General features: G+C 46.7%; 1 protein-coding gene across 1 annotated transcript; it reads left to right on the forward strand.

Moving 5' to 3' along the window:
* The first annotated feature begins 1,130 nt into the window (after positions 1 to 1,130).
* On the forward strand, positions 1,131 to 7,631 carry LOC109281564 (keratin, type II cytoskeletal cochleal-like). Its single transcript, XM_019481058.2, has 9 exons — positions 1,131 to 1,662; positions 2,643 to 2,851; positions 2,976 to 3,036; positions 3,295 to 3,390; positions 4,046 to 4,210; positions 4,824 to 4,949; positions 5,966 to 6,186; positions 6,659 to 6,693; positions 6,792 to 7,631. The coding sequence occupies exons 1-9, from the start codon at positions 1,210 to 1,212 to the stop codon at positions 7,058 to 7,060; spliced, it is 1,635 nt and encodes a 544-aa protein (XP_019336603.1). The 5' UTR covers positions 1,131 to 1,209; the 3' UTR covers positions 7,061 to 7,631.
* The last annotated feature ends 3,193 nt before the right edge of the window (positions 7,632 to 10,824 follow it).

Consider the following 10,824-nt stretch of genomic DNA (forward strand, 5'->3'; position numbering starts at 1 on the left):
CAAAGAAAAAAAAAATCCTATGAAAACTTTCCCAAACGTTCTTGTTCTCCGGTGCTTTAAAATCCATCTCCCCTTGAACCCAAGCAATCCCAAGTGCAAGAAGTATTCGAGAATTCATTTGCCAAAGATCTTTTAAAGATCTTTTTTTTTTTTAAATCCATAAAAAAGCAATCGATAGGCTTGATTCATCTCACACCAAAATGTACTCCTTCTTTCAAGTGTTGCAGGAAGCTCTTAGGGTGTGGTTCAAATATAAGACCTCTTATAATTATAATGCCACTGTCTCATGCTCCTACCCAGAAACTCGGAAAAACTCCATAACTCCTGGGGTGTTCCCACCCAGCAATGTTAGCTTCCTAACAGGCACTGAGTATAAAACAAAGGACAACTTTATTAAGAAGAAGGGGATGCAATGTTAATTTGGGAAAAAACAACCACATTTCTAGCACATTTTGGGTAGAAGATTTTGGTCTCAGTTTCCCAACGAACATCCGATGGGCAAATGTCCCTCTCACATTCAGTTTGCCTCTTTCTTGCAACTCGTTCATGATTCACCATCAATGGTCAGTGGTTGTCTAGCAGTCGGGTAGGTCCACCTTCAGTCCTATGAGCTGTGTTGTGTAACAAGGCAGAGCAAACAAGGAGTATCAGGCCCATATATAGAGGTAAACTCCAGGTTTAGGAGCTTATCTCCATTGGTGTAACAGAGCTCTGCATCAAACCACACAACAGAGGACCTTGGGTGTTCTCAGGCATAAGCAAGCTGCTTCACAAGAGACCTTTTTTTCCCACATGTAAAAGGAGCCCGCTGTCCCTTTGCTACTTCACATGATGCTACACACATCAAAAGACCAGCTTTGCTTTTCTCTTTAATCCTTAACTATAAAAAAAAGGAGGCTTGCCAATGCAGTTTTTATGGGGCTGGCTTTCCCTTCAATGAAATGGGCCTCCAATGTAACGTGATACGCATTTAAGAGCATCTCAAGTCACTACTCAGCAAAACGTGTAAATGGGATGGTTACCAAACACCCCAAGCTCATAAACACCATCACAAATGGGCTTTGGGGCTGACGATGCAGCTGAAGCCCGTTCTCCTAGCAGATAAAAAGGGGAAAGTTTCCATTCTTGTGTTAGAGGGAGACTCACCCGGGTCATTTTTGCTCTCAGCTCGAGCTTTCCAGCGTTGCCTTTGCCTTCACTCCAGCGGCCATGTCTTGCCGATCCTATCGCATTAGCTCCAGCGGCGGTGGCGTGAGGGGTTTCAGCTCTTCCTCAGCTGTCATCCCAAGGAATGTGAAGAGATACAGAGTTAGCACCATCTCCTGCCACGGCGGTGGTGTGGGCTACAGAGGGCTAGGACACTTTGGTAGCCGAAGCCTTGGTGGTATAGCGGCCTGCAAACCCAGAATAGCTGTCAGGAGCTGTCCTCCTCTTAGATACGGATATGGGTACAGTCTGGGATATGGCTATGGCGCTGCCGGCTTTGGGTACGGAGCTGGTGGTTTCTCTGGTCCTTGTCCACCAATTGCACCAGTCACCGTCAACGAACAGCTGCTCCATCCTCTCAAGCTGGAGTTTGACCCTAATCTTCAGTCTGTGAAATACCAGGAGAAGGAGGAGATCAAGACCCTCAACAACAAGTTTGCATCTTTCATTGACAAGGTGAGATGACAGTGGTCACCATGAGCTGTTTTTCCCCATGAAAATGAAAGCTGAGATTTTCAAAGCTGGCTGATGGGCAGGAATACTCCGGTCCAAAATTTCAGCCTAAGGATTCAGATAAGGCCTGATTTTCCCTGGGGCCACATTACGTGACTCTAACAAGGTCAGAGGGCTTTAAGGTGTGTGTAAAGAAGATGGCCATAGTGCAACTGAGAACCAGGGTCAAGTTTCTCAAACTGTATATAGAGGGTCTGATTCTTCCCTCGCTTACACCAGCTTTTATGCTCCGGGTAATTCAGTAAAGTCATCTCTGAGGTCCTGAGTCATCAGCTGTCTAGGTCCTGAGCTGTTCAAAGGTACATGGGACAACCCCAAAGCATCTCTTCACAAGAGACGTCTGAAGGGAGACCTTGTAGCAGCCTAGAAGTTCATCAAGGGAGGACAACAGAGAATTGGAGATGTGCTATTAACCAGGGCACCCCTAGGAATAACTAGGAATAATGGGTACAAACTAATGGAGAGTAGATTCAGGTTAGACATTAGGAAACAATTTTTCACAGTAAGGGTGGCCCAAATCTGGAACGGGCTGCCAAGACAGGTGGTGCTATCACCTGGCTTGGAGGTCTTCAAGAGGAGGCTAGATAGGGACCTGGCTGGGGTCGTCTGACCTCGGTCCTCTTTCCTGCCTGGGGCAGGAGGTCGGGCACGATGATCCTTCGGGGTCCCTTCCGACTCTACAATCTATGAATCTCTGTAATAGCAACTGGTTCTGCGTTTTTCTAAACAGCCTGGTTGTCAGAAGATGCATTCAAAATATTTTTGATTCCTATGATCTCCACCTTGCCGAACACCTGTCAGATGCAGCAAATGCATTTTACCTTTCATTTTGCAGAGTCAGCAGTAATTCTTTGCTTCTAGTCCGTCTGGCGTGTTAGATCCTTTCAAAAGCTTCAAGCAAGCTCTGTTTCTTTTGGATTCAGGTCCGATTCCTGGAGCAGCAGAACAAGGTGCTGGAGACCAAATGGAGGTTTCTGCAGGAGCAGAAGCGTTACAAGAGTAACATCGAGCCCATGTTCGAAGCTTATATCTATAACCTGAGGCGGCAGCTGGAGGTTTTGGCAGGGGACCGAGCTAAGCTGGAGACAGAACTGAGCAACATGCAGGAAACTCTGGAGGATTTCAAGAAAAAGTAAGTGTGAAACTCTGCCAGATACTGTATTTTATTTCATACCGGTGCAGAGGGAACAGATCCCATAATCTATTCCAAGATGGAAAACTAAGTATAACGTGACCCTCTCTCATATCCCTATCAGATACGAAGAGGAAACCGGTCAGCGAGCATGTGCAGAGAATGAATTTGTGATGCTTAAAAAGGTGAGTAAGAGGCAGGTCATTTATAACCCAAACCAAGGCCAGCTTACTACAAACAAGAAGCCAGTTATGTACATTGATTTTTAACTTTGAAAGACAGAAAGGAAGGAAGAAAATTACACTGGAAGAAAATGAAATTATGATAAAATTAGGCAAGTGATGATTCAGGGGACTGAGTGATTAACTGCATTTTCTTCTAGCATTAATAGATATATTATGTTTCCTGGAAAATTCTCTCATTGCCTAACCGGCCTGCTTTAGGACGTGGATTGTGCCTACATGAACAAGGCTGAATTGGAAGCCAAGGTAGAGTCCCTCATCGAAGAGATCACCTTCCTGAAGAACTTGTATGAGGAGGTAGGGACCTTTCCTACTCCCTTCAGTCCATGGGATATCTTTTAAGAGGAGAGGAAAACAACTTAAACTAGGGCTTGTCTGGGGTGGTTTGGATAAGGATGATCTTCCCTCCGACGGGGGTTGGATGACATGACGTCCACAGGTCCTTTCCAGCCCTACTCTTTTATGATTCAATCAACTTCTATGATACGTAGTGGGTCAAATTTGTTGGGAGTCTGATGGCAAACTCTCATAGTATCCTTTGAAAATGACATCTGAATTGAATATAGAGTTGGAAAGATGAGCTAATGGGTAAGAGCCAGAGCCCAAGTTTGGTGTGAATGGGAAACATCTGCATTGCTTTGAATTTATACCAGCTGAAGGCCTGGCCTGGTGAGGCAGGAGACCCTAACTTTAGCTGAATGGACTCGTTCCATGTGCGACTCTTGGTGAAACCACAAAGCCCAGTGTTGATTTGCATTGTGTCGTTTTTGACATGGTTTTGGCCACGTTAAGTACGACTTGCACTGTGTTACATACACCCTCATGTTAAAACCCATTCAATTCCTCTCCCTGTTTCTGGGTGAGAGCCAAAGCTATGAAGGACGCAGAACGCCTCGTTACCTTTGGACCGAGGAAGCAAGGAAAACTCCCTGACGAGGTCTGTCTCCCGCAGGAAATTGCTCAGCTCCAAGCTTCCATTTCGGACACTTCCGTCATTGTGCAAATGGACAACAGCCGGGCCCTGGACATGGATGACATCATAGCAGAGGTTAAAGCACAATACGAGGACATCGCCAACAGGAGCCGAGCTGATGCAGAGTCCTGGTACTACAGCAAGGTAGGCGAACCTAGAGAGACAGGGGTGGTGGATGCTTGTGAGAGGTATGGCTCTAGCAATGAACTCATCAGCGAAACAGTTCCTCTTCCAGGCCTAATGGAGGGAGTAGAATATAGGGAGGCAGCTCTCCACTCAAGAGATCCATTGTATGCCATTATATTCCCTCATTCTCTTATGATTTAGTCTCCACGATCAAGAGAGAGGGCCCAAATCTCATCTCTGCACACTTCACTTCATCAGAGCTACACCCATGTACATCTGCTAAGGGGCTGGATTGACACAAATATTTTAAATTTCCAATCTGGATTTACCAAACTTTCCAAAACACGGTTTCCTCTGATTGTCTTGCCTGCCTAAGGACGCTATGTTTCCACAACCCGTGCGGCATCCCCATTTACGGTCCACACAGAAGACAGCAGCCTATTGTGGCTACCGTCTGAAGGAGTTGCTCCTTAATCCTAGTAGCAGAGATCTGCACTCAAGATCCCGCAGCCAAATACTGCTGCCGACCCAAAAGGAGCTTGTTACAATTTCCGTAGCTTTTGGTATTTTTTAAGAGTGTCTGTTCATTCTTTTGACGTTCATTATAACGATGAATTCTCTCTCCCCTAAGTACGAGGAGCTGAGAGAAACTGCTGGGAAACACAGCGACAATTTGCGTAACACAAAGAACGAGATAATGGAGCTGAGCCGGGTGATTCAAAGACTGAATGGAGAACTTGAAAATGCAAAGGCCCAGGTAAGCCTGAGCCACTGGCAAAGCCTGTTGAAGGGATCAATCACTTATAATATATAGGCTGCTTTGAGAAGGTCCCACTTTATTCGGTGATGATTTTAAAATTGTCCCACAGCAATAAGGCAATAAAAATCACCTCCACTGAAAATTATGTAGTACTGCTTGACTGTTCTGAAGAACTGCTAGGGTCTTGGATAGTAATTGGTCCACAAGAAGATCAAAGTGGATTACTTATATCTTAGAAAATCATGGGAAATGAGGAGTGGAAGGGACCTCAAGAGGTCTAGTCCAACCCTCTGCTCAAAGCAGGACCAAAACCAACTTGATCATCCCAGCCAGGGCTTTGTTAAGCCGGGCCTTAAAAACCTTAAAGGATGGAGACTCTACTACCTCTCTAGGTAACCTTCACCATCTTCCTAGTGAGAAAGTTTTCCTAATATGCAACCTAAACCTGCCTTGCTTCTAACAGAGTTATCCCTTTGGCTCAAGCAGCAGAGGCATGTGCTGTGAAATGTTTCCCCTTAGAAGTCCAAAAGAGGCCTTCTCCCATTTATGATTTCTTTATGGCTCTGAATATGCAACCAAATTAAAATAAGGCCATAAACGAGCAGAATCAAGGGCTGACCCATTCAACAAATGGAATTGTGTCTCTAAATGGTCTTTACCAGCTTTGAAAATCTCAACCAGTGGTCATGTTTCTCTTCAGCGTCTTAGACAGCAAGACTTAGAATAGCTCTCAGCAAAGATCTATATCATGGATTTTGGTCCACAAGGTTGAATGCGAGGGAATCCGAGTATAATGGGAGTCTGTATGTTGAGTATGTTGATGGCAATGCTAATGAGGAAGGAGTCCTCCATCCAGCTGACCACGAAGTGGCTCTGGAGATGTTCCAAGATGGCTATCTCCGCCTGAGCAGTTCTTCAAGCAGAATCCAAAAGTAGGCAAATTGCAGCCCCAAAAAAGATGCTCTCGGGAAAGAGCACATTTTCCTGAGTATGTGCGTGTCCTCTCTCCAAAGAGAGGCAAACTGGAAGCAGCCATAGCAGAAGCTGAGGAACGTGGCGAGATGGCCCTCAAAGATGCCAAGTGCAAACTGACTGACCTGGAGGCTGCCCTGCAAAAGGCCAAGCAAGACATGGCTTGCCAGCTGCGGGAGTACCAGGAGCTGATGAACGTCAAGCTGGCGCTGGACATCGAGATCGCCACCTACCGCAAGCTGCTGGAAGGGGAAGAATACAGGTGGGTGCTTGGCACAACCTTGATAAACATTGCCCACAATTTGTTTAAAACACCTGGTGCAGCTAAGGCCTGAATCCTTCAGCCTGAACTCTAAGGCATGGTCCTTAGACTGCCAAGTCCCTCCACTGAGAACTATTTAGGAAAATTTCTGTAAGCACATAAGAGGGTTAGGAGCTTCTGTGGCATGGTTGATGTTCAAGGTCCTAATGCACTCAGGTGATTTGGGCCATTTTGCCAATTGGGTTTCCCGCATGAATAAGGCACGGGGGAGTAGGGAAATAAGAAATGAACAATGCACATGCACACCAGGCAGTCAAACTGCAGTACTTCCAAGTCCCTAATGTGTTGGCAGTATCACAGGTTGTCAAGATGCAGCTGATTCAGGTAGGGACCACATATATATAATGCATATTATATGCCTAATTCCTACGTGCTGCATTTTAACGCTTTCTTCATCTTCCCATCCTCGTAGGTTGGGTGGCGAAGGTGTGTGCCCTGTGAACATCTGTAAGTACCAGACCAGTCTCCTTCTCAGCAGTCCCCCATGATTAACCTTTGCCAATGAAATGCATTCACTTACTTACAATCTCTGGCTTCCTTTGCAGCTGTCTGCAGATCCCAGGGGGGGATTGTGCACGATACCAACCCCTGCTTTGGAGGCGGATACACTTCTAGCAGTAGAGCTTTATTCAGAAGCGGTGGGCTAGTTAGCAGCGGAGGCATGTGTAGCACTAGTGCTGGAAAAAGCATCGTTACAGGCGCTGGAGATATATGTGCACCCTGTGTTCCCGCTGACGGATACAGTGCTGGAAGTGGACGGAGCTCCAATGTCAAATTTGTATCCTCCACCACTTCCTACAGAGCCAAATACTGATCATAAGCACCTAAAGTCCTCACTGCCCTGCCTAATGAGGGAAACACCAATCAGTACTCGACCCCTAGGGGATTTTCTGCATTGCTATTTGCCAGGAGCATTTTTCCTCTCTGCTGTTCTCTTACCTGTGCTGTAGTTTCACAAAGCTGCTTTTCTCACACCTTCCTTTTCCTCCTGGGTTAGGTAGGCCTGGTTAACCCGGCACTGTAATGCCATTTGGACTTGGGAGCACATCGTCAGTACATCGTACGTACTGACCCAATCGTTTGTGAACAGAGATGGCATAAAAAAAAATCCTTAGTGAAGAAAGAAAATCCCCCCCTTTACTATTCAGAGCTTTTCCTCAAACAGGCATGGAACAACTGCAAATGTGAAATCTCTGGCTTTTCAATTTCTACCATGCATGGCATCCCAACTGTGTGCACTGGCTCAACCCCTGCATTGTTTGTGGAGAAGAGCGAGCCACCAATGTACAGATTTGATCTAGTTCATCATTTCCTGCTGCTGTTCTATTCATTGCATTTACCTTTATTTGTATTCTGTCTTTCCAATAAACTGATGGAGCAGGTCAGTCTGGTGCTTTCCAGTGTGGACGTTTTCATTAGACAACAAGGTGCATCTCTGCCCATGTGTTGAAAAAAAGTAATTTTTTGCCGGTTGGTGTCTCACAAGACAGAGAAAATTCCCCGTTCTTCTGGGGAAAAAGGTGGCTAATCTTCTAATGTCAGTAAGAAAAGATGGTAGTGAGCAGGGAATGAGAAACACTGATACTACCATGGTCTCCCTGGATGGATAGATGGATGGAGGATGAATAGATGGATAGGTTGAATACTGGAACTGGCTAGAGACATGGGGGTGAAACTGGAGGCAGTACATGCAGGGGATAGATGTTATCATGACAGTTATTTTAAGGCAGAAGTTCTTAAATTTGTTCACCATTAGCCACCGCTGTTACCCACATGCACTCAGGCCCCTTTAGATTAAGGTAACATCCCTGGAAATCAGCTAGTGACACCGTACAACACTGAAAGCTGTGGCAGCATGGCTGAGGCACCTACCTACAACCGCACAGGCATGAACGTAAGCCTTGCTATGAACACCCACCCAGAGCTGAGCCAGCTGTAAGTAGATACTTGGTCATTTGGGCTGGGGTGTCAGAGGTGGCCAGGTGTGATGGTAACTATATCTTTCCGTGGTGATCTTCTCATTAGAGAAGATGATGGGGTTTTCATCACAAAAGCCTCCCAGGCATCAGATTTGGGGGGGCCTTTGGCAATACCAAAGCACTGACAGCTGTAAATGCATGACCGTGATATGTCCCAGGGATCTGGTGTGGGAACCTCTATGGATTGCCAGACAGAGGTTGAACCAAATGGCACCAGAGCATCCAAAAAGTCTTCCTATTCAGGAATGTAGAGGTCAGCTGTTTAAGGGGAGTGAGCAGGGGTTCATGGGGAACGGTTTGGTGAAAACCAGAATGAAATCTCTTTGTTCTGGATAGGCTCAGGCCAAACCTGAATGCTTGGTTTCTTTGACCTGATCTGAAATATGTTTCATAGATTCATAGTTTGTAAGGGGCTGGAAGGGACCTTGGAAGATGATCGGGTCCAGCCTCCTGCACCAAGCAGGAAAGACAACAGGGGTCAAGTGACCCAGCAAGGTGACTGTCTAGTCTCCTCTTGAAGATTTCCAGGCTAGGCGATTGCACCACCGCTGCAGGTTTCTTATTCCACAGTCTGGACACCCTAGCTGTGAAGAAGTTTTTCCTAATGTTGAGCCTGAAGCTGTCTTCCTGGAGTTTGTGACCATTGCTCCTGGTTTTCCCCAAGGGTGCCCTGGTGACCAGGTGTTCACCAAGCCCTTGATGTATGCCCCTGATGCAGCTGTAAGCTGCTACCAAGTCCCCTCTCAGCCCTCTCTTCTTCAGGCTGGAGAGTCCCAGGTCCCTCAGCCTTACAGTGTATGGTTTGCCATGCAAGTCTCTGATCATATGGTTGGCTCTTCTCTAGACCCTCTTGAGCTTTTCCACATCCTTGCTGAAGTGCGGCACCCAGAACTGGAGGCAGTACTCCATCTGCGGTCTCGCAAATGCTGAGTAGAGCGGAAGAATCGCTTCCTTGGTTTTGCTAGAGATGCATCAATCAATGCACACCAGGGTATTATTTGCCCTGCTGGCTACAGGGTCGCACTGCCGGCTCATGTTCATACTGTGGTCAATTATTACCCCCCAGTCTCTTTCATTCGTAGTGCTGGTCAGATTGGCCAGACAACTGATGTTGTTTGAATCAGTTCCATTGACCATCAGATTTCATTTTTTTTATGTGGGCATTGTATAATTAGAACTTATTCGTCTCCATCAGTGGCAATCACAGTCAGAGAACTAGCACGAGCAGTCAGTTGTTCAAGCATAGATTCATAGATTGTAGAGTCGGAAGGGACCACAATGGATCATCATATCCGAGCCCCTGCCCCTGGCAGGAAAGAGGACCGAGGTCAGATGACCCCAGCCAGGTGACTATCAAGACTCTTCTTGAAGACCTCCAAGCGAGGTGATAGCACCACCTCTCTTGGAAGCCCATTCCAGATCCTGGCCACCCTTATTGTGAAAAATTTCTTCCTAATATCTAACCTAAATCCACTCTCAACTAGTTTACACCCGTTATTCCTAGTCATTCCCTGGGGCGCCCTAGTAAACAGCACGTCACCTATTCCCCATTGATCTCCCCTAATAAATTTATAGATTCAGCTCTCTCAACCTCCCCCTGTAGGGTCTTTCCCGAAGGCCACTAATCATGCGAGTGGCCCTCCTCTGGACCCTCTTGAGATTCCCCACGTCCCTCTTGAAGTGCGGCACCCAAATCTGGACACATTACTCCAACTGCGGCCTGACCAGTGCCGCATAGAGGGGGAGCATCACCTCCTTTGATCTGTTGGTCATGCACCTGCTAATGCACGACGAGGTGAGATTGGCCTTGTTGATGGCCTCGTTACACTGCTGGCTCATGTTCATTTTGGAGTCAATTATGACTCCAAGATCCCTCTCTGCTTCCGAGCTGCTGAGAAGGACACTCCCCAACCTATAGGTGTGCTGGGGATTTCTCCTTCCCAGGTGGAGTACCTTACATTTATCTTTATTAAATTGCATCCTATTTCTCTCTGCCCATTGATCCAACCTGTCCAGGTCAGCCTGAATCTGCTTCCTGCCCTCCGATGTACTAACTTTGCCCCATAACTTGGTATCATCAGCGAACCTGGAGAGGGTGCTCTCCACATCCTTGTCCAAATCGCTGATGAAGACATTAAATAATACCGGTCTGAGGACCGAACCCTGCGGGACCCCACTGCCCACCTCCTTTCAGGCCAAGAACGACCCATCCACCACCGCTCTCTGGGTGCGGTCCCTAAGCCAGAAAGCCAGCCCAAGCATTGCATTGGGCTGACTTTCTTAGGCACACAGTAAGATGATTTTCTATTTATTGTGTCAGCAGCTGCCAGAACTGCTTTCTGGGTAATTTCTAAACAGCTGAGCATCCAAGAAAGCATGTCCAAAACAGAAGACCTGAGAACGGAGCTTGAGTTGAGCATTCAGTACTGCTCCTAGCCAGCTACTTTGCCTCCTTTTGGAGAAGTGGCATAAGCAGAGTCACAGAGAAGTGCTGGAAGGGACCTCCATCCGTCATCTAGTCCAACCCCTGCCTGAGGCAGGATAATCCCTACCCAAATCATCCCATACAAATCCATTGAGTAGCCTCTTAGCAAAATGA

The sequence above is a fragment of the Alligator mississippiensis genome, chromosome 15 (assembly GCF_030867095.1).
Source record: "Alligator mississippiensis isolate rAllMis1 chromosome 15, rAllMis1, whole genome shotgun sequence".
NCBI lineage: Eukaryota > Metazoa > Chordata > Crocodylia > Alligatoridae > Alligator > Alligator mississippiensis.

Bases quoted from the DNA above. Each gene is read 5' to 3' on its own strand.
- LOC109281564 (XM_019481058.2), top strand. From the start codon at position 1,210: ATGTCTTGCCGATCCTATCGCATTAGCTCCAGCGGCGGTGGCGTGAGG. The intron at 4,211-4,823 runs GTAGGCGAACCT...CTCTCCCCTAAG, and splicing joins AGTCCTGGTACTACAGCAAG to TACGAGGAGCTGAGAGAAAC. The intron at 6,187-6,658 runs GTGGGTGCTTGG...CCATCCTCGTAG, and splicing joins CTGGAAGGGGAAGAATACAG to GTTGGGTGGCGAAGGTGTGT.